Source organism: Pseudochaenichthys georgianus, unplaced genomic scaffold (genome assembly GCF_902827115.2).
Source record: "Pseudochaenichthys georgianus unplaced genomic scaffold, fPseGeo1.2 scaffold_1942_arrow_ctg1, whole genome shotgun sequence".
Classification (NCBI taxonomy): Eukaryota; Metazoa; Chordata; class Actinopteri; order Perciformes; family Channichthyidae; genus Pseudochaenichthys; species Pseudochaenichthys georgianus.
In genome coordinates, this window is record NW_027262673.1 from 1 (window position 1) to 25,181 (window position 25,181).

Genomic DNA, 25,181 nt, shown 5'->3' on the forward strand with positions numbered 1-25,181 from the left:
TTATCTCTCATGTTGTATGTATTATCTCTCATGTGATGTGTATTAGCTCACATGTTGTGTATTATCTCTCATGTTATGTGTATTATCTCTTGAAATTGAAACTTAAGCTCGCTCCATTGCGGAGATATTCCCGCGAGAGTGCGCAAAACTTAAATACATTTATTTATTTCAAATGTGAAATGTTACTAATATACTCACGGACCACTAGGGGCGCTCACGGGCCACCAGTGGTCCGCGGAACACACTTTGAGAAGCATTGATGTATTATCTCACATGTTATATTATCTCACATGTTATGTGTATTATCTCATATGTTATATGTTTTATCTCTTAAGTTATATATGTGTTATCTCTCATGTTGTAGATGTATTATCTCTCATGTTATAGATGTGTTATCTCACATGTTATATGTATTATCTCTCATGTTATATATTATCTCACATGTTATGTGTATTATCTCACATGTTATATATTATCTCACATGTTATGTGTATTATCTCACATGTTATATATTATCTCACATGTTATGTGTATTATCTCTCATGTTGTAGATGTGTTATCTCTCATGTTATAGATGTATTATCTCTCATGTTATAGATGTGTTATCTCTCATGTTGTAGATGTATTATCTCTCATGTTATAGATGTGTTATCTCACATGTTATGTGTATTATCTCTCATGTTGTAGATGTGTTATCTCTCATGGTATTATCTCACATGTTATACGTGTGTTAGCTATGTGTTATAAAATGAGGAATGATCGGAGCCCCGCCTCGCTCTCGTTGTTGAGTCTTTTATTTTGAAAGTCCATGTGACCGGAAGTGTGTGTGTATGTGTGTGTGCGTGTGTGTGCGCGTATGCAGCTCTCGGATCAGCCATATTCCTCCGGAAACTCCTGATCCCGGTGATCCCGGTACTGACGGGTACTGACGGTACTGACGGCGAAGAGAGACAAAAGAGAGACATGTTTCGGTGCTGAGGCCCCGTTCACACCGGATTACAGACACTCCGGAGGAGGACCAGCGACACCCGGAGCTAACGAGCAGCTAACTGAGGTACTGACGTTCCTGACGGCTCCTCCCGGTCCCTCCCGGTCCCTCTTCTCGGTCCCAATATATATATATATTGACTTACATATATATAGCCTGTATATTCTGCTCATAGTCTGACGCTCTGTAGTACTTGTGTATTCACTGTGTAGTACTTTTACTGTCACTACTGTCACCTGCTATCACAATGCTTATAAATACTACTGTTGTACTTTAATCTATAAATGCTACTGTACTTTGTCAAGCTGGATGTGTACTGTTGTACTTTATACTATAAATACTACTGTACTTTGTGTAATTATACTTCTACGTTCTGGAGGACTTGCAGTACTTGCAGGCCTACATGTTGACAGTGAAGTGTTGTTGTGTGCAGGATGTCTGCGGCGGCCCGGCTGAAGGTTCTGGAGGACCTGCTGCTGCAGCAGACGGCTTCAGGCTGCCTGAGCGTGGAGGCGCTGCTGGACCTGCTGCTCTGCTTCTACACCGAGTGCAGCAGCTGCCCTCTGAAGAGGGAGAAGCACGTCAACGACTTCCTGACATGGGGTGTGTGTGTGTCTGTGTATATATATATATATATATATATATATATATATATATATATATATATAAAGGATATATGAACCGGTAACTGCTGTTACGACCGGTACCTGTCGTTAGGACCTGTACCTGCTTTTACATTACATTTCATTTAGCTGACGCTTTTATCCAAAGCGACTTACAATTACCAATTACAGGGACATTCTCCCTGGAGTACCTGAGGGCTAAGTGCCTCACTCAAGGGCACTAGTGCCTGGTGTTCCAGGCGGGATTTGAACTCACAACCTTCCGATCTGCAGCCCACCTCACTATCCATTCGTTTAGAACCGGTACCTGCCGTTAGGACCTGTACCTGCCGTTAGGACCGGTAATTGCCGTTAGGACCTGTAGCTGCCATTAGGACCTGTACCTGCCGGTACCTGCCGTTAGGACCTGTACCTGCCGTTAGGACCAGTAATTGCCGTTAGGACCTGTACCTGCCGTTAGGACCGGTACCTGCCGTTAGGACCGGTACCTGCCGTTAGGACCTGTACCTGCCGTTAGGACCGGTACCTGCCGTTAGGACCGGTACCTGCCGTTAGGACCTGTACCTGCCGTTACGACCTGTACCTGCCGTTAGGACCGGTACCTGCCGTTAGGACCGGTACCTGCCGTTAGGACCGGTAATTGCCGTTAGGACCGCTACCTGCCGTTAGGACCTGTACCTGCCGTTAGGACCGGTACCTGCCGTTAGGACCGGTACCTGCCGTTAGGACCTGTACCTGCCGTTAGGACCGGTACCTGCCGTTAGGACCGGTACCTGCCGTTAGGACCTGTACCTGCCGTTAGGACCGGTACCTGCCGTTAAGACCGGTAATTGCCGTTAGGACCTGTACCTGCCGTTAGGACCTGTACCTGCCGTTAGGACCGGTACCTGCCGTTAGGACCGGTACCTGCCGTTAAGACCGGTAATTGCCGTTAGGACCTGTAGCTGCCGTTACGACCTGTACCTGCCGTTAGGACCGGTAATTGCCGTTAGGACCTGTACCTGCCGTTAGGACCGGTAATTGCCGTTAGGACCTGTACCTGCCGTTACGACCTGTACCTGCCGTTAGGACCGCTACCTGTCGTTAAGACCGGTAATTGCCGTTAGGACCTGTACCTGCCGTTAGGACCTGTACCTGCCGTTAGGACCGCTACCTGCCGTTAAGACCGGTAATTGCCGTTAGGACCTGTACCTGCCGTTAGGACCTGTACCTGCCGTTAGGACCGGTACCTGCCGTTAGGACCGGTACCTGCCGTTAGGACCTGTACCTGCCGTTAGGACCGGTAATTGCCGTTAGGACCTGTAGCTGCCGTTAGGACCTGTAGCTGCCGTTAGGACCGGTAATTGCCGTTAGGACCTGTAGCTGCCGTTACGACCTGTACCTGCCGTTAGGACCGGTAATTGCCGTTAGGACCGGTACCTGCCGTTAAGACCGGTAATTGCCGTTAGGACCTGTAGCTGCCGTTACGACCTGTACCTGCCGTTAGGACCGGTAATTGCCGTTAGGACCTGTACCTGCCGTTAGGACCGGTAATTGCCGTTAGGACCTGTACCTGCCGTTACGACCTGTACCTGCCGTTAGGACCGCTACCTGCCGTTAAGACCGGTAATTGCCGTTAGGACCTGTACCTGCCGTTAGGACCTGTACCTGCCGTTAGGACCTGTACCTGCCGTTAGGACCGGTACCTGCCGTTAGGACCTGTACCTGCCGTTAGGACCGGTAATTGCCGTTAGGACCTGTACCTGCCGTTAGGACCGGTAATTGCCGTTAGGACCTGTAGCTGCCGTTAGGACCTGTACCTGCCGGTACCTGCCATTAGGACCTGTACCTGCCGTTAGGACCGGTACCTGCCGTTAGGACCTGTACCTGCCGTTAGGACCGGTACCTGCCGTTAGGACCGGTACCTGCCGTTAGGACCGGTAATTGCCGTTAGGACCTGTACCTGCCGTTACGACCTGTACCTGCCGTTAGGACCGGTACCTGCCGTTAGGACCGGTAATTGCCGTTAGGACCGGTAATTGCCGTTAGGACCGGTACCTGCCGTTAGGACCTGTACCTGCCGTTAGGACCTGTACCTGCCGTTAGGACCAGTAATTGCCGTTAGGACCTGTAGCTGCCGTTAGGACCTGTAGCTGCCGTTAGGACCTGTAGCTGCCATTAGGACCTGTACCTGCCGGTACCTGCCGTTAGGACCTGTACCTGCCGTTAGGACCAGTAATTGCCGTTAGGACCTGTACCTGCCGTTAGGACCGGTACCTGCCGTTAGGACCGGTACCTGCCGTTAGGACCGGTACCTGCCGTTAGGACCTGTACCTGCCGTTAGGACCGGTACCTGCCGTTAGGACCGGTACCTGCCGTTAGGACCTGTACCTGCCGTTACGACCTGTACCTGCCGTTAGGACCGGTACCTGCCGTTAGGACCGGTACCTGCCGTTAGGACCGGTAATTGCCGTTAGGACCGCTACCTGCCGTTAGGACCTGTACCTGCCGTTAGGACCGGTACCTGCCGTTAGGACCGGTACCTGCCGTTAGGACCTGTACCTGCCGTTAGGACCGGTACCTGCCGTTAGGACCGGTACCTGCCGTTAGGACCTGTACCTGCCGTTAAGACCGGTACCTGCCGTTAAGACCGGTAATTGCCGTTAGGACCTGTACCTGCCGTTAGGACCTGTACCTGCCGTTAGGACCGGTACCTGCCGTTAGGACCGGTACCTGCCGTTAAGACCGGTAATTGCCGTTAGGACCTGTAGCTGCCGTTACGACCTGTACCTGCCGTTAGGACCGGTAATTGCCGTTAGGACCTGTACCTGCCGTTAGGACCGGTAATTGCCGTTAGGACCTGTACCTGCCGTTACGACCTGTACCTGCCGTTAGGACCGCTACCTGTCGTTAAGACCGGTAATTGCCGTTAGGACCTGTACCTGCCGTTAGGACCTGTACCTGCCGTTAGGACCGCTACCTGCCGTTAAGACCGGTAATTGCCGTTAGGACCTGTACCTGCCGTTAGGACCTGTACCTGCCGTTAGGACCTGTACCTGCCGTTAGGACCGGTACCTGCCGTTAGGACCGGTACCTGCCGTTAGGACCTGTACCTGCCGTTAGGACCGGTAATTGCCGTTAGGACCTGTAGCTGCCGTTAGGACCTGTAGCTGCCGTTAGGACCTGTACCTGCCGTTAGGACCGGTAATTGCCGTTAGGACCTGTAGCTGCCGTTACGACCTGTACCTGCCGTTAGGACCGGTAATTGCCGTTAGGACCTGTACCTGCCGTTAGGACCGGTAATTGCCGTTAGGACCTGTACCTGCCGTTACGACCTGTACCTGCCGTTAGGACCGCTACCTGCCGTTAAGACCGGTAATTGCCGTTAGGACCTGTACCTGCCGTTAGGACCTGTACCTGCCGTTAGGACCTGTACCTGCCGTTAGGACCGGTACCTGCCGTTAGGACCTGTACCTGCCGTTAGGACCGGTAATTGCCGTTAGGACCTGTACCTGCCGTTAGGACCGGTAATTGCCGTTAGGACCTGTAGCTGCCGTTAGGACCTGTACCTGCCGGTACCTGCCATTAGGACCTGTACCTGCCGTTAGGACCGGTACCTGCCGTTAGGACCTGTACCTGTACATTGCCTGTGTGTGTGTGTGTGTGTGTGTGACCTAGATAAAGGAGCAGCACAGCCCGCAGGGTCCTAGTGCCCCCTGGCTCTTGTATCACTGAGTATTAGAAGTAATATTATTATAACACTAAAGTTTAATATTTCTATACAATCGAGAACATCTTGTGTGTGTGTGTGTGTGTGTGTGTGTGTGTGTGTGTGTGTGTGTGTGTGTGTGTGTGTGTGTGTGTGTGTGTGTGTGTGTGTGTGTTGATATATGTCCTGTGTGCTCTTAGTGAAGCCGTTCAGCACCACGGTGAAGGACCTGCGGCTGCACAGAGACGACTTTGAGATGCTGAAGGTGATTGGACGAGGAGCTTTTGGAGAGGTAAGACTTCCTGTTGACCTCTGACCCCCCCCCCCCCCCCCCCCATCACTGGCTCCTTTACTCTGATAACACACGTTCAGTGTGGAGGGGGGGGAGAACGAACAGGAAGTGTTCCAGTGACATGTGGCTCTGCACTTCCTGTTTACAACAATCCACTTCCTGTCCGCTTCCTCTGGGCCTCCCTCTGGAGTTTTAAATAAACTTTATTGAAACAGAACGTTACAATACAAAGCGGGTACAATCTGAATATAATAATGAAGTATTCAAGAGAAGTCATTAATAAAGTGCAGTGAGGGCTTGTGGGTAATGTGGCTACACATACCTGAGAGGGGTGAGTCACTGCCACACCTGTGTGTGTGTGTGTGTGTGTGTGTGTGTGTGTGTGTGTGTGTGTGTGTGTGTGTGTGTGTGTGTGTGTGTGTGTGTGTGTGTGTGTGTGTGTGTGTGTGTGTGTGTGTGTGTGTGTGTGTGTGTGTGTGTGTGTGTGTGTGTGTGTGTGTGTGTGTGTGTGTGTGTGTGTGTGTGTGTGTGTGTGTGTGTGTGTGAGGAACACACACTGGAAGATTTCTTTATTATTCCTCCGGGTTATTTTGCGCCTCTTCTGCTCCCACATTCCACATTGCAGAAACTCCTTTCAAACATCAGAACGTTCAGCTCGGCCGGGAGTCGACGGCTTTTACTTTCCTCATTTATAACTTTCATAATGTCAGAGATACATCCCATAATGCATCACATTTTTAACATGGAAGTCAATGGAGAACTCTTCAGACTTCAACTGCTAACTGTTCCTTCATACTTTCACTCAGAAACCTCATTCCAACTTTAAAATGTTACACATCTTTCTGACATTATTCGTGTAAAACTACTTTTAAATCTGATTCTTACCTTTAAAGATATTACACATTGTTCAGACCTTGGTACAGAGGCCTTCTTCAGATTTCAGAGTGCGTGATGTCAGAGTGGAGGACATCTTGAAACCTGCCATCATTCCCAAACCCTGCATTCCTGAGACAGAATCTATCCTGACTGACGTAGGGAAACATCTCGTAGCTTGAACAATGAAAAAATATTAAGCAAAATAATGAAACTAAATCTTGAGGGCATGAAGTGACAACCTTCAACATGTCTCCATTGAACCCTGAACTCCACTTCAGCCTCATCTTTCCCCACCACAAGAGGCCACGTTATTAACCCGAAACTACACAAAGAGCACACTTCAGATACTCTACTTCCTTGACATGCTTCACGTTTTGAAATGTCACAGATATCTGTTACGGTTCTTCCACAAAACGTTCACATGTAAGAGGTTCATCTCTCATTCAGAACAATGGAGACCTGTGATCTCTAACACCTCGTTAGCTCAACTATAAACACCATGATGTCATCGCTCCAGCTGACCTGCTCAGAGAGCAGAGTCCAGGTAGAGGTTAAAGGTCGTGCCCTCAGCAGCTGACCTGCTCAGAGCAGAGTCCAGGTAAGGGTTAAAGGTCGTGCCCTCAGCAGCTGACCTGCTCAGAGCAGAGTCCAGGTAGAGGTTAAAGGTCGTGCCCTCAGCAGCTGACCTGCTCAGAGCAGAGTCCAGGTAGAGGTTAAAGGTCGTGCCCTCAGCAGCTGACCTGCTCAGAGCAGAGTCCAGGTAAGGGTTAAAGGTCCTGCCCTCAGCAGCTGACACGCTCAGAGAGCAGAGTCCAGGTAGCAGTGTGCCAACAGTCCAGCCGTGAAGACATCTACGGGACAGTTTTGAGATTTCTTCAAATGCCGTTGCCATGGTAACTAGGGATGTAACGATACCAAAAACTCACGGTACGATAATATCGCGATAACAAGTCCACAGTACGGTATTTATCGCGATAATTGAATAAAAAATGTTTTTACTCGGAACATGTTTCTTTATTACATAATAAATCTGATGTGTAGCGTGTCAGCATGTCAGCATGTCAGCATGTCAGCGTGTCAGCGTGTCAGCGTGTCAGCCGGAAAGCAGTACTTTAAAGTGTCACAAACAAAGTGACAGGAACGGACTGGAACAAGAACACCAGTGTGTTTGTACCTATAGTACTACCAAACAAAGTAGGCATTGTCTTTGTGCCACTGCATCTCACAAATAAACAAGGACATTTAATAATCAAATTAAATAATGACGGTATTAGTTGCCATCAAGTTTCACTTTAGTTTTTCAAACAACTCAACTCAAACTCACGAGGGACTCACTCAGCATCATCAGACAGGTTTTTAGGAATATGAGAATGTCCACATTTCCAGGTATTTATCAGCTGGGATGTTTGGGCATTTACAATATCCCCTGCTCTGGATATTTTAACCTAATATTTGATTTTTGGCGGTGGTGGTGAAGTCGATAGGGACTTGGCTTGGGAACTAGAAGGTCACCAGTACAAGTCCCGGAAAGACCAAGCGCTACCGAGGTGTCCCTGAGCAAGGCACCGTTCCCCGCACTGCTCCCCGGGCGCCGTTCAAAATGGCAGCACACTGCTCCTAACACTAGGATGGGTCAAATGCAGAGAAATAATTTCCCCACGAGGGATTAATAAAAGTCCATCTTATCTATCTTATTTAACAATGACGGAAAAATCTGAAAGCAGTCTGTCATTTTGACAGATTAGAACAAACTGGGAACAGCGGCAGCGTGTCCCCGCAGCGAGGCTCCGGTGTTATGCCGTGGTATGCTTCCCTCCAAAAGGAAATGATATAGTTTCCAAACCGTACTTTGCCGTACAGATCAACGCATGTCTGGGAGGTTTTGCTTTACGCTCCCGCGAGGTGCATGCACACACGGCATAACACCGCCCCCCCTCCCCCCTTTTGACAGTTCACTTTGACAGAGCGTACTCTCTCTCTGTTCAGACCCAAAGGGTAATAAGGGATTATGACGGATATTTTACGATCCTGTTTGTCAAAATGACGGACAGCGAAAAAGTCTAACGCCACCTCAGTGGGACGGAGAGATAAGCTTTGGCCATGGGTGACAGCAGTGGGTCAAACTGTGCATTGTCTCTCCACCACTTCAACAACAATACAGTTTTTGCCAAGAAGGCGAGGCTTATTGACAGCGATATAAACATACTGTTGGTACTTGTCCATGTCTCTAGGTGTGTCCATGTAGCCCTGTAAATACCATGTCCTTTTGTGTTCTGTTGTTTTATGTTCATGTTGTAACCTATGTGCTGCCATGTTGGACAGGTCTCTTGAAAAAGAGATCGATGATCTCAATGGGACCACCTGGTTAAATAAAGGTTTAAAACAAAAAAAAGTGTTTTATAATATATAATATAATTATATTTAAAAAAAAAAAAATTAATAAATAAAAAATCGCGGTAGATTTTGTCAGTCTCACGACAGTATTGGGACGTTTATTTACCGCGATATTCGGTATATCGTTACATCCCTAATGGTAACACAAGGCTCGCCATGAAACACGGTTTTCTCATAACTTCAGTGAAAATGCTCCAAACGGCCCAAAACTTCACAGGTTTGGTAACGATGCAGCCATCAACGCATCTAAGCGTAGTATAAGGTGTCATCAAATACCGTTGGCATGGCAACAGATCATTCACCATCAAGTTAGTTCAGAAGTTTGCGGTTCAAATATTCTGCTGCTTTTCCAGGCCTTTTTACTTTCTTCTCTCATCACACATTCAAGCCCCCTGTGTTCATGCATCATTTCAATCTCAATTCTTCACTTTCTTCTTACACATTACATTTCAGCATAGCAGTTCAGTTGCATTCTCTAGTTCCTATTATAATGCAAATAATCATTATACAATAATACAAATAATAAAATAATAGTATTAACAATAATGTTTAGAGTTTGATTCCAGATGACATTTCTAAAATAAAAGTTTGTATTTATTTATGATAACTTTGTTGACGTCTGTCAGGTTGCCGTGGTGAAGATGAAGCACACGGAGAGAGTCTATGCCATGAAGATCCTCAACAAGTGGGAGATGCTGAAGAGAGCCGAGGTCAGTCTGTTGGGGTGTGGCTTCTGACATGCTAACAGTAGCGTGTGGCTTCTGACATGCTAACAGTAGCGTGTGGCTTCTGACATGCTAACATTAGGGTGTGGCTTCTGACATGCTAACATTAGCGTATGGCTTCTGACATGCTAACAGTAGCGTGTGGCTTCTGACATGCTAACAGTAGTGTGTGGCTTCTTACATGCTAACAGTAGCGTGTGACTTCTGACATGCTAACATTAGCGTGTGGCTTCTGACATGCTAACATTAGCGTGTTGCTTCTGACATGCGAACATTATCTTGTTGCTCGACATGCTAACATTAGCGTGTTGCTTCTGACATGCTAACATTAGCTTGTTGCTTCTGACATGCTAACATTAGCTTGTTGCTTCTGACGTGTGCAGACGGCGTGTTTCCGAGAGGAGCGTGATGTCCTGGTCAGGGGGGACAGTCAGTGGATCACCACGCTGCACTACGCCTTCCAGGACGACAACTACCTGGTGAGTACTACTGCTATATATATATATTTATAAAACGGACAAATAAAATCAAACAATCTGATCATATACCACGGCCTGTCGTGAGCTATTGCTTAAATATATATATAATATACATATGTTAGCATGATGGTGTATTGGAGGAGGAGCTGCTCTGCATATGGTGAAAAAAAAAAGCTGGTGATCATAATACTGCACATATTTATACAACAAACGTGTGTATTTGCAGTACCTGGTGATGGATTACTACGTGGGGGGGGACTTGCTGACGCTGCTCAGTAAGTTTGAGGATCGACTTCCTGAAGACATGTCCAAGTTCTACCTGGCTGAGATGGTGCTGGCCATCCACTCCATCCACCTGCAGAACTACATACACAGGTACTAGTACACAGGTACTAATACTGCATACTGAGAGTACTCCATCCACCTGCAGAACTACATACATAGGTACTAATACTGATTTGATGTGTTTTAATGGTTATTAATTGTACTTAATGGTGATTTGATGTGTTCCGTTGTCAGAGACATCAAACCGGACAACGTCCTGCTGGACGTTAATGGTCACATTCGACTCGCTGACTTTGGATCTTGTCTCCGAATGATGGAGGACGGAACGGTAAACCAACCAGCTGCAGTTGCATCACAAACATTATATTATAATATATTATATTACAATACAGTATATTAGCAGTGGTGGCTGAGAGGAGGGGTGTAAATGATGAAAATCAGGGGACCAAGTACAGAGCCCTGGGGGACGCCGTGGGTGACTGAAGCAATGTAACCCGGTTTAGTGTAACCCGGATTATTGTACAGTTTAAACTGGGTTTTCTTCGGAAGTTTTTCCTTGTACGATGTGAGGGTCTGAGGACAGAGGGTCTGAGGACAGAGGGTCTAAGGACAGAGGGTCTGAGGACAGAGGGTCTGAGGACAGAGGGTCTGAGGACAGAGGGTCTGAGGACAGAGGGTCTGAGGACAGAGGGTCTGAGGACAGAGGGTGTCGTATTGTCATACTGATATTCTGTACACACTGTGAAGACCACTGAGACAAATGTAACATTTGTGATATTGGGCTATATAAATAAACATTGATTGATTGATTGATTGTAACCCGGTTTAGTGTAATCCGGTTTATTATAACCCGGTTTAAGTGTAACCCGGTTTAGGTGTAACCCGGTTTAGTGTAACCCGGTTTAGTGTAACCCGGTTTAGTGTAACCCGGTTTAGGTGTAACCCGGTTTATTGTAACCCGGTTTAGTGTAACCCGGTTTAGTCAGGGTGTCCGCGGGGTCTTAAAAAGTATTAAAAGTTGATAAATCAATTTAGCGAAAATTAAAGCTATTAAAAAGTATTAAAAAGTATTAAACGGCATTTTCCAAGGTATTAAGAAGGTGCACAGCAACGACAACATGACACCCTTTAATTTACTGAAACAACATGTCGGGAAACCCCCTCAAGGCGGCCCCATGCAGAGCGTGCCATAACATGCTGCTTCTTATTTGAAGTTTCGTTGCCTTGCTCCGCTCTGTGGGGGGGGGGGGGGGTGGACTACCTGAGAGATATACAGCAGGAGAACACGCCGTCCACCGCGGAGAATAAACAGAAGGACAACCATGACAACCATGCTCCGGGGTCTTCTTCGCTGCTTTTGGTGTATTTTGTGGTGGCAGCAGCGCCACTTACAGGCCTGGCATATGTACTACAGCGTTTCCAGCATTTCCAGCGGTCTAGTGTGAACGGACACGTTAATGAATCGAATGCGTGTGAACGGAAGACTTTTTTGCATTTGCGTTTTTCTGTATGAGGCCCCTCGTGGGGCCGGGGTCTAAGCCAAACTATATCCGTTCACAGAGATCTGCTATTTTAAAGTAAGGTCAACACATATCGACCCTAAATATAGTCTATATTAAGAACGAGAAAAGTCTTAACATATATATCGTTTTTTGTAAACATATGACAAATGTGTGAGGGCGATGACGTCAGAGCATCGTCCTCTGGGCCGGGCTCAGCCCCGGACAGCCCCAGCCCAATTTATCCCCTGGGTATTTGTGAGGGAGCTCCTATATGGCATTACCGCTGAAGCTCATGAAGTTTAATATATTTAATAGTTCAAAGTTTTGTCAATTGTTTTGTTTATTGGTCAAATACTGGTTTCTACTGGTTTCTGATGGTTCTGCTGGAATGAAAGAGCACAGAAGCAACAAAGCAGCATACTGCCTTAACCCTGACCCAAACCCACAGAGAGGTTGAAGGTCATGTGGAGAGGAGGCTTCAGTCGTCTGTCTGCACTCTGTTTAGTTGAGCTATCTTACAATCAATATTAAATGTGAGGTAAAGTGTGTCGCCAAGGTAACCGGTTAGAACTCGAAGTTGCGATGAGGTCTTAAAATGTATGGAAAGGGTCTTAAAAAAGGTCTTAAAAGGTATTAAATTTGACTTCAGGATTCCTGCATACACCCTGTTAGTGTAACCCGGTTTAGTGTAACCCGGTTAGTGTAACCTGGTTTAGTGTAACCCGGTTTAGTGTAACCCGGTTAGTGTAACCCGGTTTAGTGTAACCCGGTTAGTGTAACCCGGTTTAGTGTAACCCGGTTAGTGTAACCCGGTTTAGTGTAACCCGGTTTAGTGTAACCCGGTTTAGTGTAACCCGGTTTAGTGTAACCCGGTTTAGTGTAACCTGGTTTAGTGTAACCCGGTTAGTGTAACCCGGTTTAGTGTAACCCGGTTTAGTGTAACCCGGTTTAGTGTAACCCGGTTTAGTGTAACCTGGTTTAGTGTAACCCGGTTTAGTGTAACCCGGTTTAGTGTAACCTGGTTTAGTGTAACCCGGTTTAGTGTAACCTGGTTTAGTGTAACCCGGTTTAGTGTAACCTGGTTTAGTGTAACCTGGTTTAGTGTAACCTGGTTTAGTGTAACCCGGTTTAGTGTAACCCGGTTTAGTGTAACCCGGTTTAGTGTAACCTGGTTTAGTGTAACCCGGTTTAGTGTAACCTGGTTTAGTGTAACCTGGTTTAGTGTAACCCGGTTTAGTGTAACCCGGTTTAGTGTAACCTGGTTTAGTGTAACCTGGTTTAGTGTAACCTGGTTTAGTGTAACCCGGTTTAGTGTAACCCGGTTAGTGTAACCCGGTTTAGTGTAACCTGGTTTAGTGTAACCCGGTTTAGTGTAACCTGGTTTAGTGTAACCTGGTTTAGTGTAACCCGGTTTAGTGTAACCCGGTTAGTGTAACCCGGTTTAGTGTAACCTGGTTTAGTGTAACCCGGTTTAGTGTAACCCGGTTTAGTGTAACCCGGTTTAGTGTAACCTGGTTTAGTGTAACCTGGTTTAGTGTAACCTGGTTTAGTGTAACCCGGTTTAGTGTAACCCGGTTAGTGTAACCCGGTTTAGTGTAACCTGGTTTAGTGTAACCCGGTTTAGTGTAACCCGGTTAGTGTAACCCTGTTAGTGTAACCCGGTTTAGTGTAACCCGGTTTAGTGTAACCCGGTTTAGTGTAACCCGGTTTAGTGTAACCCGGTTAGTGTAACCCTGTTAGTGTAACCCGGTTTAGTGTAACCCTGTTTAGTGTAACCCGGTTTAGTGTAACCCGGTTTAGTGTAACCCGGTTTAGTGTAACCCGGTTTAGTGTAACCCGGTTAGTGTAACCCGGTTAGTGTAACCCTGTTAGTGTAACCCGGTTTAGTGTAACCCGGTTTAGTGTAACCCGGTTAGTGTAACCCGGTTAGTGTAACCTGGTTAGTGTAACCCGGTTTAGTGTAACCCGGTTAGTGTAACCCGGTTTAGTGTAACCCGGTTTAGTGTAACCCGGTTTAGTGTAACCCGGTTTAGTGTAACCCGGTTTAGTGTAACCCGGTTTAGTGTAACCCGGTTTAGTGTAACCTGGTTTAGTGTAACCCGGTTTAGTGTAACCCGGTTAGTGTAACCCGGTTAGTGTAACCCTGTTAGTGTAACCCGGTTTAGTGTAACCCGGTTTAGTGTAACCCGGTTAGTGTAACCCGGTTAGTGTAACCTGGTTAGTGTAACCCGGTTTAGTGTAACCCGGTTAGTGTAACCCGGTTTAGTGTAACCCGGTTTAGTGTAACCCGGTTTAGTGTAACCCGGTTAGTGTAACCTGGTTAGTGTAACCCGGTTTAGTGTAACCCGGTTTAGTGTAACCCGGTTTAGTGTAACCCGGTTTAGTGTAACCCGGTTTAGTGTAACCCGGTTTAGTGTAACCCGGTTAGTGTAACCCGGTTTAGTGTAACCCGGTTAGTGTAACCCGGTTTAGTGTAACCTGGTTAGTGTAACCCGGTTTAGTGTAACCCGGTTAGTGTAACCCGGTTTAGTGTAACCCGGTTAGTGTAACCCGGTTTAGTGTAACCCGGTTAGTGTAACCCGGTTTAGTGTAACCCGGTTTAGTGTAACCCGGTTAGTGTAACCCGGTTTAGTGTAACCCGGTTAGTGTAACCTGGTTTAGTGTAACCCGGTTAGTGTAACCCGGTTTAGTGTAACCCGGTTAGTGTAACCCGGTTTAGTGTAACCCGGTTTAGTGTAACCCGGTTTAGTGTAACCCGGTTTAGTGTAACCTGGTTTAGTGTAACCCGGTTTAGTGTAACCCGGTTTAGTGTAACCCGGTTAGTGTAACCCGGTTTAGTGTAACCTGGTTTAGTGTAACCCGGTTTAGTGTAACCCGGTTTAGTGTAACCCGGTTTAGTGTAACCCGGTTTAGTGTAACCCGGTTTAGTGTAACCCGGTTTAGTGTAACCCGGTTAGTGTAACCCGGTTAGTGTAACCCGGTTAGTGTAACCCGGTTTAGTGTAACCCGGTTAGTGTAACCCGGTTTAGTGTAACCCGGTTAGTGTAACCCGGTTTAGTGTAACCCGGTTTAGTGTAACCCGGTTTAGTGTAACCCTGTTAGTGTAACCCGGTTAGTGTAACCCGGTTAGTGTAACCCGGTTTAGTGTAACCCGGTTTAGTGTAACCCGGTTTAGTGTAACCTGGTTTAGTGTAACCCGGTTTAGTGTAACCCGGTTTAGTGTAACCCTGTTAGTGTAACCCGGTTAGTGTAACCCGGTTTAGTGTAACCCGGTTAGTGTAACCCGGTTTGTGTAACCTGGTTAGTGTAACCCGGTTTAGTGTAACCCGGTTAGTGTAACCCGGTTAGTGTAACCCGGTTAGTGTAACCCGGTTTAGTGTAACCCGGTTTAGTGTAACCCGGTTTAGTGTAACCCGGTTAGTGTAACCCGGTTTAGTGTAACCTGGTTCTATGCGGTGTGCAGGTGCAGTCCTCGGTGGCAGTGGGCACTCCGGACTACATCTCTCCGGAGATCCTGCAGGCGATGGAGGACGGGAGGGGTCGCTACGGGCCGGAGTGCGACTGGTGGTCTCTGGGCGTCTGCATGTACGAGATGCTCTACGGGGAGACGCCCTTCTACGCAGAGTCTCTGGTGGAAACCTACGGCAAGATCATGAACCACGAGGTCAGTCTGGGGCCTGCAGGTCTATAACCCTCACCGTTATACGTGACATCAACACTCAACATGTTCCTACCAGAGGTCGTCCATTCAGGCCATGGTCGACTGATCGTCACATGTTTATGATATATTATGATATTAATAATAAACAGCCGACAATCTTTAAGTCGTGTATTCGGGGGCAGCCCTAATGACTTCTCTAGTGTTGCTTTCTCGTTATTCTCCATATTCCTGTTTCTCTATGTCCTCTGATGAAGCTCTGAAAGCAGATCCAGGTCACCTGTCTCCAGACTCTCGTCCTACTTCCAGCTTTCTAAATCTGAACTTGTCCTCGTTTGTCACACTTGCATCATCCGGTTCTGTCCTTGTTCTCACTAAGACGTTTAACTGTTTACCTATTATTGCTCTGATACCCCGTATGTGTTGTGTCTGCAGGAGCGTTTCCAGTTCCCCTCCCACACCACCGAGCTGTCGGAGGACGCTAAGGACCTGATCCAGCGCCTGCTGTGTTCCCGGGAACGCCGCCTTGGCCTCAACGGCATCTCCGACTTTAAGAGCCACCCGTTCTTCAGTGGCATCGACTGGGACAACATCCGCTCCACAGAGGCGCCGTACATCCCCGACGTGTCGTCGCCTACCGACACCTCCAACTTCGACGTGGACGACGACGTCCTCAAGAACCCGGTGAGTACCATTAAACAGAGGGTGATCACAGTATGAATACTACCATATGAGTATACGTAGTACACATTACAGAGGGCGATCACAGTATGAATACTACCATACGAGTATACATAGTACACATTACAGAGGGTGATCACAGTATGAATACTAGTATATGTGTAGTACACATTATACAGAGGGTGATCACAGTATGAATACTACCATACGAGTATACATAGTACACATTACAGAGGGTGATCACAGTATAAATACTAGTATATGTGTAGTACACATTATACAGAGGGTGATCACAGTATGAATACTACCATACGAGTATACATAGTACACATTACAGAGGGTGATCACAGTATGAATACTACCATACGAGTATACATAGTACACATTACAGAGGGCGATCACAGTATGAATACTACCATATGAGTATACGTAGTACACATTACAGAGGGTGATCACAGTATGAATACTACCATACGAGTATACATAGTACACATTACAGAGGGTGATCACAGTATGAATACTACCATACGAGTATACATAGTACACATTACAGAGGGCGATCACAGTATGAATACTACCATACGATATTTCTAATGAATTTAATGTTGATGTTTTGCAGGACATCAACCCTCCGATGTCTCACAGCGGCTTCACCGGGCAGCACCTGCCCTTCGTTGGCTTCACCTACACCACGGACAGCTGCTTTGCCGACCGCCGCTCCGTGGGGAAGGGGGGGGGGCAGGAGGTGGAAGGGGGGGCGCAGGAAGTGGAGGGGGGGGGGGCAGGAGGTGGAGGCGTTCGAGAGGAGGATCCGCCGCCTGGAGCAGGAGAAACAGGAGCTGAACCGCAAACTGCAGGGTGAGACGCTGAAGCCAAACAGGAAGTAGTTCCTCCGACCTGTGGGAGAAACAGGATGTAGCTAACCCCCCACCTCTGATTTCAGAGTCCACCCAGGCGCTGCAGGCTCCTCGGGGGGGAACTCTGGGTCGGGACAAAGAGATCCAGAAGCTCAACGAGGAGATCGAGCGTCTGAAGAAGAAGCTGGCAGGTCAGCGTTCAGGAAGAGTTGATGAACCCTGATGTGCCTCTTTCTGATGTGTTCCCTGCAGTAAGCCCCGCCCTCTCTCTCTGCTAGACTCTGATAGGCTGGAGCACCAGCTGGAGGAGGCTGTCACTCTGAGGCAGGACTACGAGAGCTCCGCCTCCAAACTCAAGACCCTGGAGCGCCAGCTGAAGACCCTGAGGCTGGAGAAGGAGGATGTGCACAAGGTACTGAAACAGAAGAAGAAGAAGGACCTTTATTAATCCCGAGGGGGAAATTCAGTTTCCTCTCCGTCGTACACACAAGCGTCTTCATACAGGTCATACAGTACACACTGTACACACTGTACACATCATGCACATACACATGCAAGTACACACACAGTTATATGCACACATGCAGCTGAGAGGTCAGAGCGGAGGCAGCCAGTCTAGCCGGTGCCAGTGAGCATTTGGGGGTTATGTGCCATGCTCAAGGGCACTTCGGCAGTGGCCCAGGAGGTGAACTGGCTCCTCTCCAGTACCAGTCCACACTCCATCTTTCTTTGTCCGATCGGGACGTGAACCTACATCCTGTGTGAACACATGCATCTCCTGTATAATATGTATATAATATGTATATAATATGTATATATTATATAATATGTATATATTATATAATATGTATATTGCAGCAGCTGGCGGAGGCCCTGGAGCGCCTGCGTTCCCAGGGGAAGGATTTAAAGGACGCACACTCCCAGAGGAAGTTGGCGCTGCAGGAGTTCTCAGAGCTGTCGGAGAAGATGGCCGACTTGCGATCGTCCAAGCAGCGAATCAGCCGTCAGCTGCGAGACAAAGAGGAGGAGCTAGACACCCTGCTGGGGAAGATGGACGCCATGAGGCAGGAGATCCGCAAGACCGAGAAAACCCGCAAAGAGGTGAGTTTAAAAAACCGAGGGGGGGGGATAACTCACCTGTCTGCATTCCATCAGAGTCCTGATTGGAGGCCAGAGCCTTATATATGTTAAGCCCCTCCCCTTAGGCCAACCCACTGCTCATCAAATGAATGAAACTAATAATAAATATCTACAAAAGTATTCCCAGTTATCTTAATATATATATATATATATATATTAAGATAACTGTGTTTAATAGATAATTGTGTTTGTCAGCTGGAGGCTCAGCTGAACGATGCACTCACTTCCTGTCTGTCAGACCTTCAGAATAAAAGCATCATGTGTTTTTCAGCTGGAGGCTCAGCTGGACGATGCACTGACTTCCTGTCTGTCAGACCTTCAGAATAAAAGCATCATGTGTTTTTCAGCTGGAGGCTCAGCTGGACGATGCCAAGGCCGAGGCTTCCAAGGAGAGGAAGCTGAGGGAGCACAGTGAGGGATTCTGCAGCCAGCTGGAGGAGGAGCTGCATGGTCTGAAGGTACACACACACACACACACACACACACACACACACACACACACACACACACACACACACACACACACACACACACACACACACACACACACACACACACACACACACACAATGAGGGATTCTGCAGGTACACAACAGACTGTTGTATTTAATGTTAAAGCTGGTTCTGTCCCAGTCTCTGCAGGGCCGCGGGGGGGCAGTGGGGGGGTCCCAGCAGGAGCTGATGCGTCTGAAGGCAGAACTCGATAAGAAGGTTCTTTTCTACGAGGAGGAGCTGCTGAGGAGAGACTCGACCCACTCCTCCGACCTCAAGAACCTCCGAAAAGACCTGCAGGAGGCCGAGGGGGGGGCGCTGTCCGCCACCAAGGAACTGCTGCAGCTCAGGGACCGGCTGGACAAGGACAAGAGGGACAGGTGAGGGGGGGACATGCGAGGGGGGGACAGGTGGGGGGGGTCCCTATCGTAAGTGGTCCTGAAGCAGCTTGTGTTTGCCTCCTCAGACACCTGGAGATGGACGAAGCTGTTTCTGCGCTGAAGGAGAAGTCTGAGCGAGAGAAGCACCTGCTGACGCAAGAGAACCTCAAGCTGACGGCAGAAACCGACAAGGTGACAAACCAATTCCATTCCCGTGGAGCGGTGTGGAGGGGGAGTGGAGCGGTGTGGAGGGGGAGTGGAGCGGTGTGGAGGGGGAGTGGAGGGGGAGTGGGTGTGGAGGGGGTGTGGAGGGGGAGTGGAGCGGTGTGGAGGGGGAGTGGAGCGGAGTGGAGTGGGTGTGGAGGGGGGAGTGTAGCGGAGTGGAGCGGGAGTGGAGTGGAGGGGGAGTGCAGCGGTGTGGGTGTGGAGGGGGAGTGGAGTGGGTGTGGAGGGGGAGTGTAGCGGAGTGGAGCGGGAGTGGTGTGGAGGGGGAGTGCAGCGGAGTGGTGTGGAAGTGGAGTGGGGTGTGGAGGGGGAGTGTAGCGGAGTGGAGCGGGAGTGGTGTGGAGGGGGAGTGGAGCGGGAGTGGGGTGGAGGGGGAGTGTAGCGGAGTGGTGCGGAGGGGGAGCGGAGCGGAGGGGGAGTGGAGCGGAGTGGAGCGGAGTGGGGGCGAGTGTAGCGGAGTGGAGGGGGAGTGGAGCAGAGTGGAGCAGAGTGGTGTGGAGGGGGAGTGGGGGGGGAGTGTAGCGGAGTGGTGTGGAGGGGGAGTCGAGCGGGAGTGGGGTGGAGGGGGAGTGGAGCGGAGTGGAGTGGGTGTGGAGGGGGAGTGGAGCGGAGTGGAGCGGGAGTGGAGGGGAGTGGGAGCGGGAGTGGAGGGGGAGTGGAGGGGAGGGGAGTGGAGCGGGAGTGGAGGGGAGTGGAGCGGGAGTGGAGGGGAGTGGAGCGGGAGTGGAGGGGAGTGGAGCGGGAGTGGAGTGGAGCGGGAGTGGAGGGGAGTGGAGGGGAGTGGAGCGGTGTGGAGCGGGAGTGGAGTGGAGCGGGAGTGGAGGGGGAGTGGAGTGGAGTGGAGGGGAGTGGAGCGGGAGTGGAGGGGAGTGGAGTGGAGGGGAGTGGAGTGGAGCGGTGTGGAGCGGGAGTGGGGTGGAGTGGAGCGGTGTGGAGCGGGAGTGGGGTGGAGGGGAGGGGAGTGGAGGGGAGTGGAGTGGAGTGGAGGGGAGTGGAGCGGGAGTGGAGGGGAGTGGAGTGGAGCGGTGTGGAGCGGGAGTGGAGTGGAGGGGAGGGGAGGGGAGTGGAGGGGAGTGGAGTGGAGGGGAGGGGAGGGGAGTGGAGCGGTGTGGAGCGGGAGTGGAGTGGAGGGGAGGGGAGGGGAGTGGAGGGGAGTGGAGTGGAGGGGAGGGGAGGGGAGTGGAGTGGAGGGGAGTGGAGTGGAGTGGAGTGGAGGGGAGTGGAGCGGGATGATTTGAAACCACTGATTTGAAACCGTTGTTACAAACAGTTACGCACTTCCTGTTTGTGCCGGAGGGGGGGGGGGGGGCGTCCCAAAGCTTGCTGCTGTGTTCCTCCCTCTGACAGGAGGAGCCTCGTTGAGCTGCGAGTGAGGCTACAGACGGAGTTCACTCCGTCGGGGAGGGTCGAGGGAGTGGTTTGGGATTGGGCCTTAGTCTCTGGTGGTTCTGCACATGCTCAGTGGGTCTCTGGTGGTTCTGCACATGCTCAGTGGGTCTCTGGTGGTTCTGCACATGCTCAGTGGGTCTCTGGTGGTTCTGCACATGCTCAGTGGGTCTCTGGTGGTTCTGCACATGCTCAGTGGGTCTCTGGTGGTTCTGCACATGCTCAGTGGGTCTCTGGTGGTTCTGCACATGCTCAGTGGGTCTCTGGTGGTTTTGCACATGCTCAGTAGGTCTCTGGTGGTTCTGCACATGCTCAGTGGGTCTCTGGTGGTTCTGCACATGCTCAGTGGGTCTCTGGTGGTTTTGCACATGCTCAGTAGGCATCTCTTCTTCCTCTTCCAGCTGTGTGCGTTTGTGGACAGGCTGACGGCTCAGAACCGCCAGCTGGAGGACGAGCTGCAGGACCTGTCGTCCAAGAAGGAGAGCGTGAGCCACTGGGAGGCGCAGATCGCTGAGATCATCCAGTGGTGAGGGGGGTCCGCGCTCTGTCAGTAACGTGTGTTAACACGTGTGTGTGTTACTAACACGTGTGTGTGTGTGCAGGGTGAGCGATGAGAAGGACGCTCGAGGCTACCTGCAGGCTCTGGCCTCCAAGATGACGGAGGAGCTGGAGACTCTGAGGAGCTCCGGTGTGGGAGCAAGACCTCTGGTAACACACACACACACACACACACACACACACACACACACACTCACACACACATTTCACAATCACACACACGCTCACACACACACACTCACACACACTCACACACACACACACACACACACACACCACACACACACACACACACACACACACACACACACACACACACACACACCCTTCTAAGGTCCTTCAGTAACTCTTAGGGTGCGTCGGTAACTCTCAGTGTCCTTATAAGGTCCTTCAGTAACTCTCAGGGTCCTTATAAGGTCCTTCAGTAACTCTCAGGGTCCTTCTAAGGTCCTTCAGTAACTCTCAGGGTCCTTCTAAGGTCCTTCAGTAACTCTCAGGGTCCTTAAGGTCCTTCAGTAACTCTCAGGGTCCTTATAAGGTCCTTCAGTAACTCTTAGGGTCCTTATAAGGTCCTTCAGTAACTCTCAGGGTCCTTCTAAGGTCCTTCAGTAACTCTCAGGGTCCTTCTAAGGTCCTTCAGTAACTCTCAGGGTCCTTCTAAGGTCCTTCAGTAACTCTCAGGGTCCTTCTAAGGTCCTTCAGTAACTCTCAGGGTCCTTCTAAGGTCCTTCAGTAACTCTCAGGGTCCTTCTAAGGTCCTTCAGTAACTCTCAGGGTCCTTCTAAGGTCCTTCAGTAACTCTCAGGGTCCTTATAAGGTCCTTCAGTAACTCTCAGGGTCCTTCTAAGGTCCTTCAGTAACTCTCAGGGTCCTTCTAAGGTCCTTCAGTAACTCTCAGGGTCCTTCTAAGGTCCTTCAGTAACTCTCAGGTTCTTCAGGTATAATATGGTATCGTGTTGATGTTTTGCGTGTGTCATGGCTACATGCTTGCTGTCTGAAAGCAGCTGATTGGTGCTGTTGTTGCCGTGGTTACTGGTTGTCTGAATGACCTTCTCCTCCCCCCCAGGACCCCCTATGGAAGGTGCGTCGCAGCCAAAAGCTGGACATGTCGGCTCGGCTGGAGCTGCAGTCGGCTCTGGAGGCCGAGATCAAAGCCAAGCAGCTCGTCCAGGAGGAACTGAGACGAGTGAAGGCCAACAACATCAGCCTGGAGAGGTACACACACACACAGACACACACACACAGTAAACTAGTCGACTACCTTTACCAATAGTCTGCGCTGTAGGCCCTAGTCAACTAGTCGTGAACAAAATGGAGGCAAATGTGGGAGATGAGGATGCCGACCTTGGCGCTGAGGTGCTGCAAAATGCTCCAGCAAAACACGTCCGACATTCAGGGGTCCTCATCTTATGCGCCGCAATTATGCGCTCTACAGTTCCAGTTTTAGCTCCGGCGCTAAAAGTTCACGAGCGTGCTCCACTAGCACCCCCCCTTTCAATATCTGGACCTCATATCGAGAGCAACAAGAAAAAACGGGTCAACAGTGGCGCGGATGAGCTACGGGATTACTGCCAGCAGACACCCCATACCCCCACGATGGATAACCCTCCGGAGTGGTGGGCACACAACGCGAACCGCTTCCCCTGTTTAGCCAAGCATTCCAACCGCTACCTGGCTATTCCAGCCGCAACCTGCTATTCCACCGCTACCTGGCTATTCCAGCCGCTACCTGGCTATTCCAGCCGCAACCTGGCTATTCCAACCGCGACCTGCTATTCCAGCCGCTACCTGGCTATTCCAGCTGCTACCTGGCTATTCCACCGCTACCTGGCTATTCCAGCCGCTACCTGGCTATTCCAACCGCTACCTGGCTATTCCAAGCCGCTACCTGGCTATTCCAACCGCTACCTGGCTATTCCAACCGCTACCTGGCTATTCCATCCGCTACCTGGCTATTCCAGCCGCTACCTGGCTATTCCAACCGCTACCTGGCTATTCCAACCGCTACCTGGCTATTCCAGCCGCTACCTGGCTATTCCAGCCGCTACCTGGCTATTCCAACCGCTACCTGGCTATTCCAACCGCTACCTGGCTATTCCAACCGCTACCTGGCTATTCCAGCCGCTACCTGGCTATTCCAGCCGCTACCTGGCTATTCCAGCCGCTACCTGGCTATTCCAACCGCTACCTGGCTATTCCATCCGCTACCTGGCTATTCCAGCCGCTACCTGGCTATTCCAACCGCTACCTGGCTATTCCAACCGCTACCTGGCTATTCCAACCGCTACCTGGCTATTCCAACCGCTACCTGGCTATTCCAACCGCTACCTGGCTATTCCAACCGCTACCTGGCTATTCCAACCGCTACCTGGCTATTCCAACCGCGACCTGGCTATTCCAACCGCTACCTGGCTATTCCAACCGCTACCTGGCTATTCCAACCGCTACCTGGCTATTCCATCCGCTACCTGGCTATTCCAACCGCTACCTGGCTATTCCAACCGCGACCTGGCTATTCCAACCGCTACCTGGCTATTCCAACCGCGACCTGGCTATTCCAACCGCTACCTGGCTATTCCAACCGCTACCTGGCTATTCCAACCGCTACCTGGCTATTCCAACCGCTACCTGGCTATTCCAACCGCTACCTGGCTATTCCAGCCGCTACCTGGCTATTCCAACCGCTACCTGGCTATTCCAACCGCTACCTGGCTATTCCAACCGCTACCTGGCTATTCCAACCGCTACCTGGCTATTCCAACCGCTACCTGCTATTCCAGCCGCTGCCTGGCTATCCAGCGCTACCTGCTATTCCAGCCGCTACCTGCTATTCCAGCTGCTACCTGGTTATTCCAGCCGCTGCCTGGCTATTCCAGCTGCTACCTGGCTATTCTGCTATTCCAGCTGCTACCTGGTTATTCCAGCCGCTACCTGGCTATTCCAGCCGCTACCTGGCTATTCTGCTATTCCAGCCGCTACCTGGTTATTCCAGCCGCTACCTGGCTATTCCAGCCGCTACCTGGCTATTCCAGCCGCTACCTGGCTATTCTGCTATTCCAGCCGCTACCTGCTATTCCAGCCGCTACCTGCTATTCCAGCTGCTACCTGGCTATTCCAGCCGCTACCTGCTATTCCAGCTGCTACCTGGTTATTCCAGCTGCTACCTGGCTATTCCAGCTGCTACCTGGCTATTCCAGCCGCAACCTGCTATTCCAGCCGCTACCTGGCTATTCCAGGCTATTCCAGCCGCTACCTGGCTATTCCAGCCGCTACCTGGCTATTCCAGCCGCTATCTGCTATTCCAGCCGCTACCTGGCTATTCCACCCGCTACCTGGCTATTCCAGCCGCTACCTGGCTATTCCAGCCGCTACCTGGCTATTCCAGCCGCTACCTGGCTATTCCAGCCGCTACCTGGCTATTCTGCTATTCCAGCTGCTACCTGGTTATTCCAGCCGCTACCTGGCTATTCCAGCCGCTACCTGCTATTCCAGCTGCTACCTGGTTATTCCAGCTGCTACCTGCTATTCCAGCCGCTACCTGGCTATTCCAGCCGCTACCTGCTATTCCAGCTGCTACCTGGTTATTCCAGCCGCTGCCTGGCTATTCCAGCTGCTACCTGCTATTCCAGCCGCTACCTGCTATTCCAGCCGCTACCTGCTATTCCAGCTGCTACCTGGTTATTCCAGCCGCTGCCTGGCTATTCCAGCTGCTACCTGCTATTCCAGCCGCTGCCTGGCTATTCCAGCTGCTACCTGCTATTCCAGCCGCTACCTGCTATTCCAGCTGCTACCTGGTTATTCCAGCCGCTGCCTGGCTATTCCAGCTGCTACCTGGCTATTCTGCTATTCCAGCTGCTACCTGGTTATTCCAGCCGCTACCTGGCTATTCCAGCCGCTACCTGGCTATTCCAGCTGCTACCTGGCTATTCTGCTATTCCAGCCGCTACCTGGT

General features: G+C 50.2%; 1 protein-coding gene across 1 annotated transcript; it reads left to right on the top strand.

Annotated features, from left to right (window-relative positions):
- Window positions 1-820: 820 nt before the first annotated feature.
- Window positions 821-25,091, top strand: LOC117441725 (serine/threonine-protein kinase MRCK beta-like; the record flags this gene model as incomplete). The annotated part of the gene is given in 21 exon segments (XM_034077757.1): window positions 821-1,054; window positions 1,422-1,591; window positions 5,500-5,591; window positions 9,488-9,571; window positions 9,970-10,065; window positions 10,292-10,440; window positions 10,585-10,678; window positions 15,316-15,516; window positions 15,946-16,194; window positions 16,811-16,959; window positions 16,961-17,049; window positions 17,135-17,239; window positions 17,327-17,460; window positions 17,907-18,149; window positions 18,536-18,646; window positions 18,822-19,060; window positions 19,147-19,252; window positions 21,073-21,197; window positions 21,274-21,379; window positions 22,296-22,444; window positions 22,750-25,091. Coding segments are annotated over 20 exon segments (5,032 nt in total), but the record flags the coding sequence as incomplete, so codon positions are not given.
- Between the last annotated feature and the right edge of the window lie 90 nt (window positions 25,092-25,181).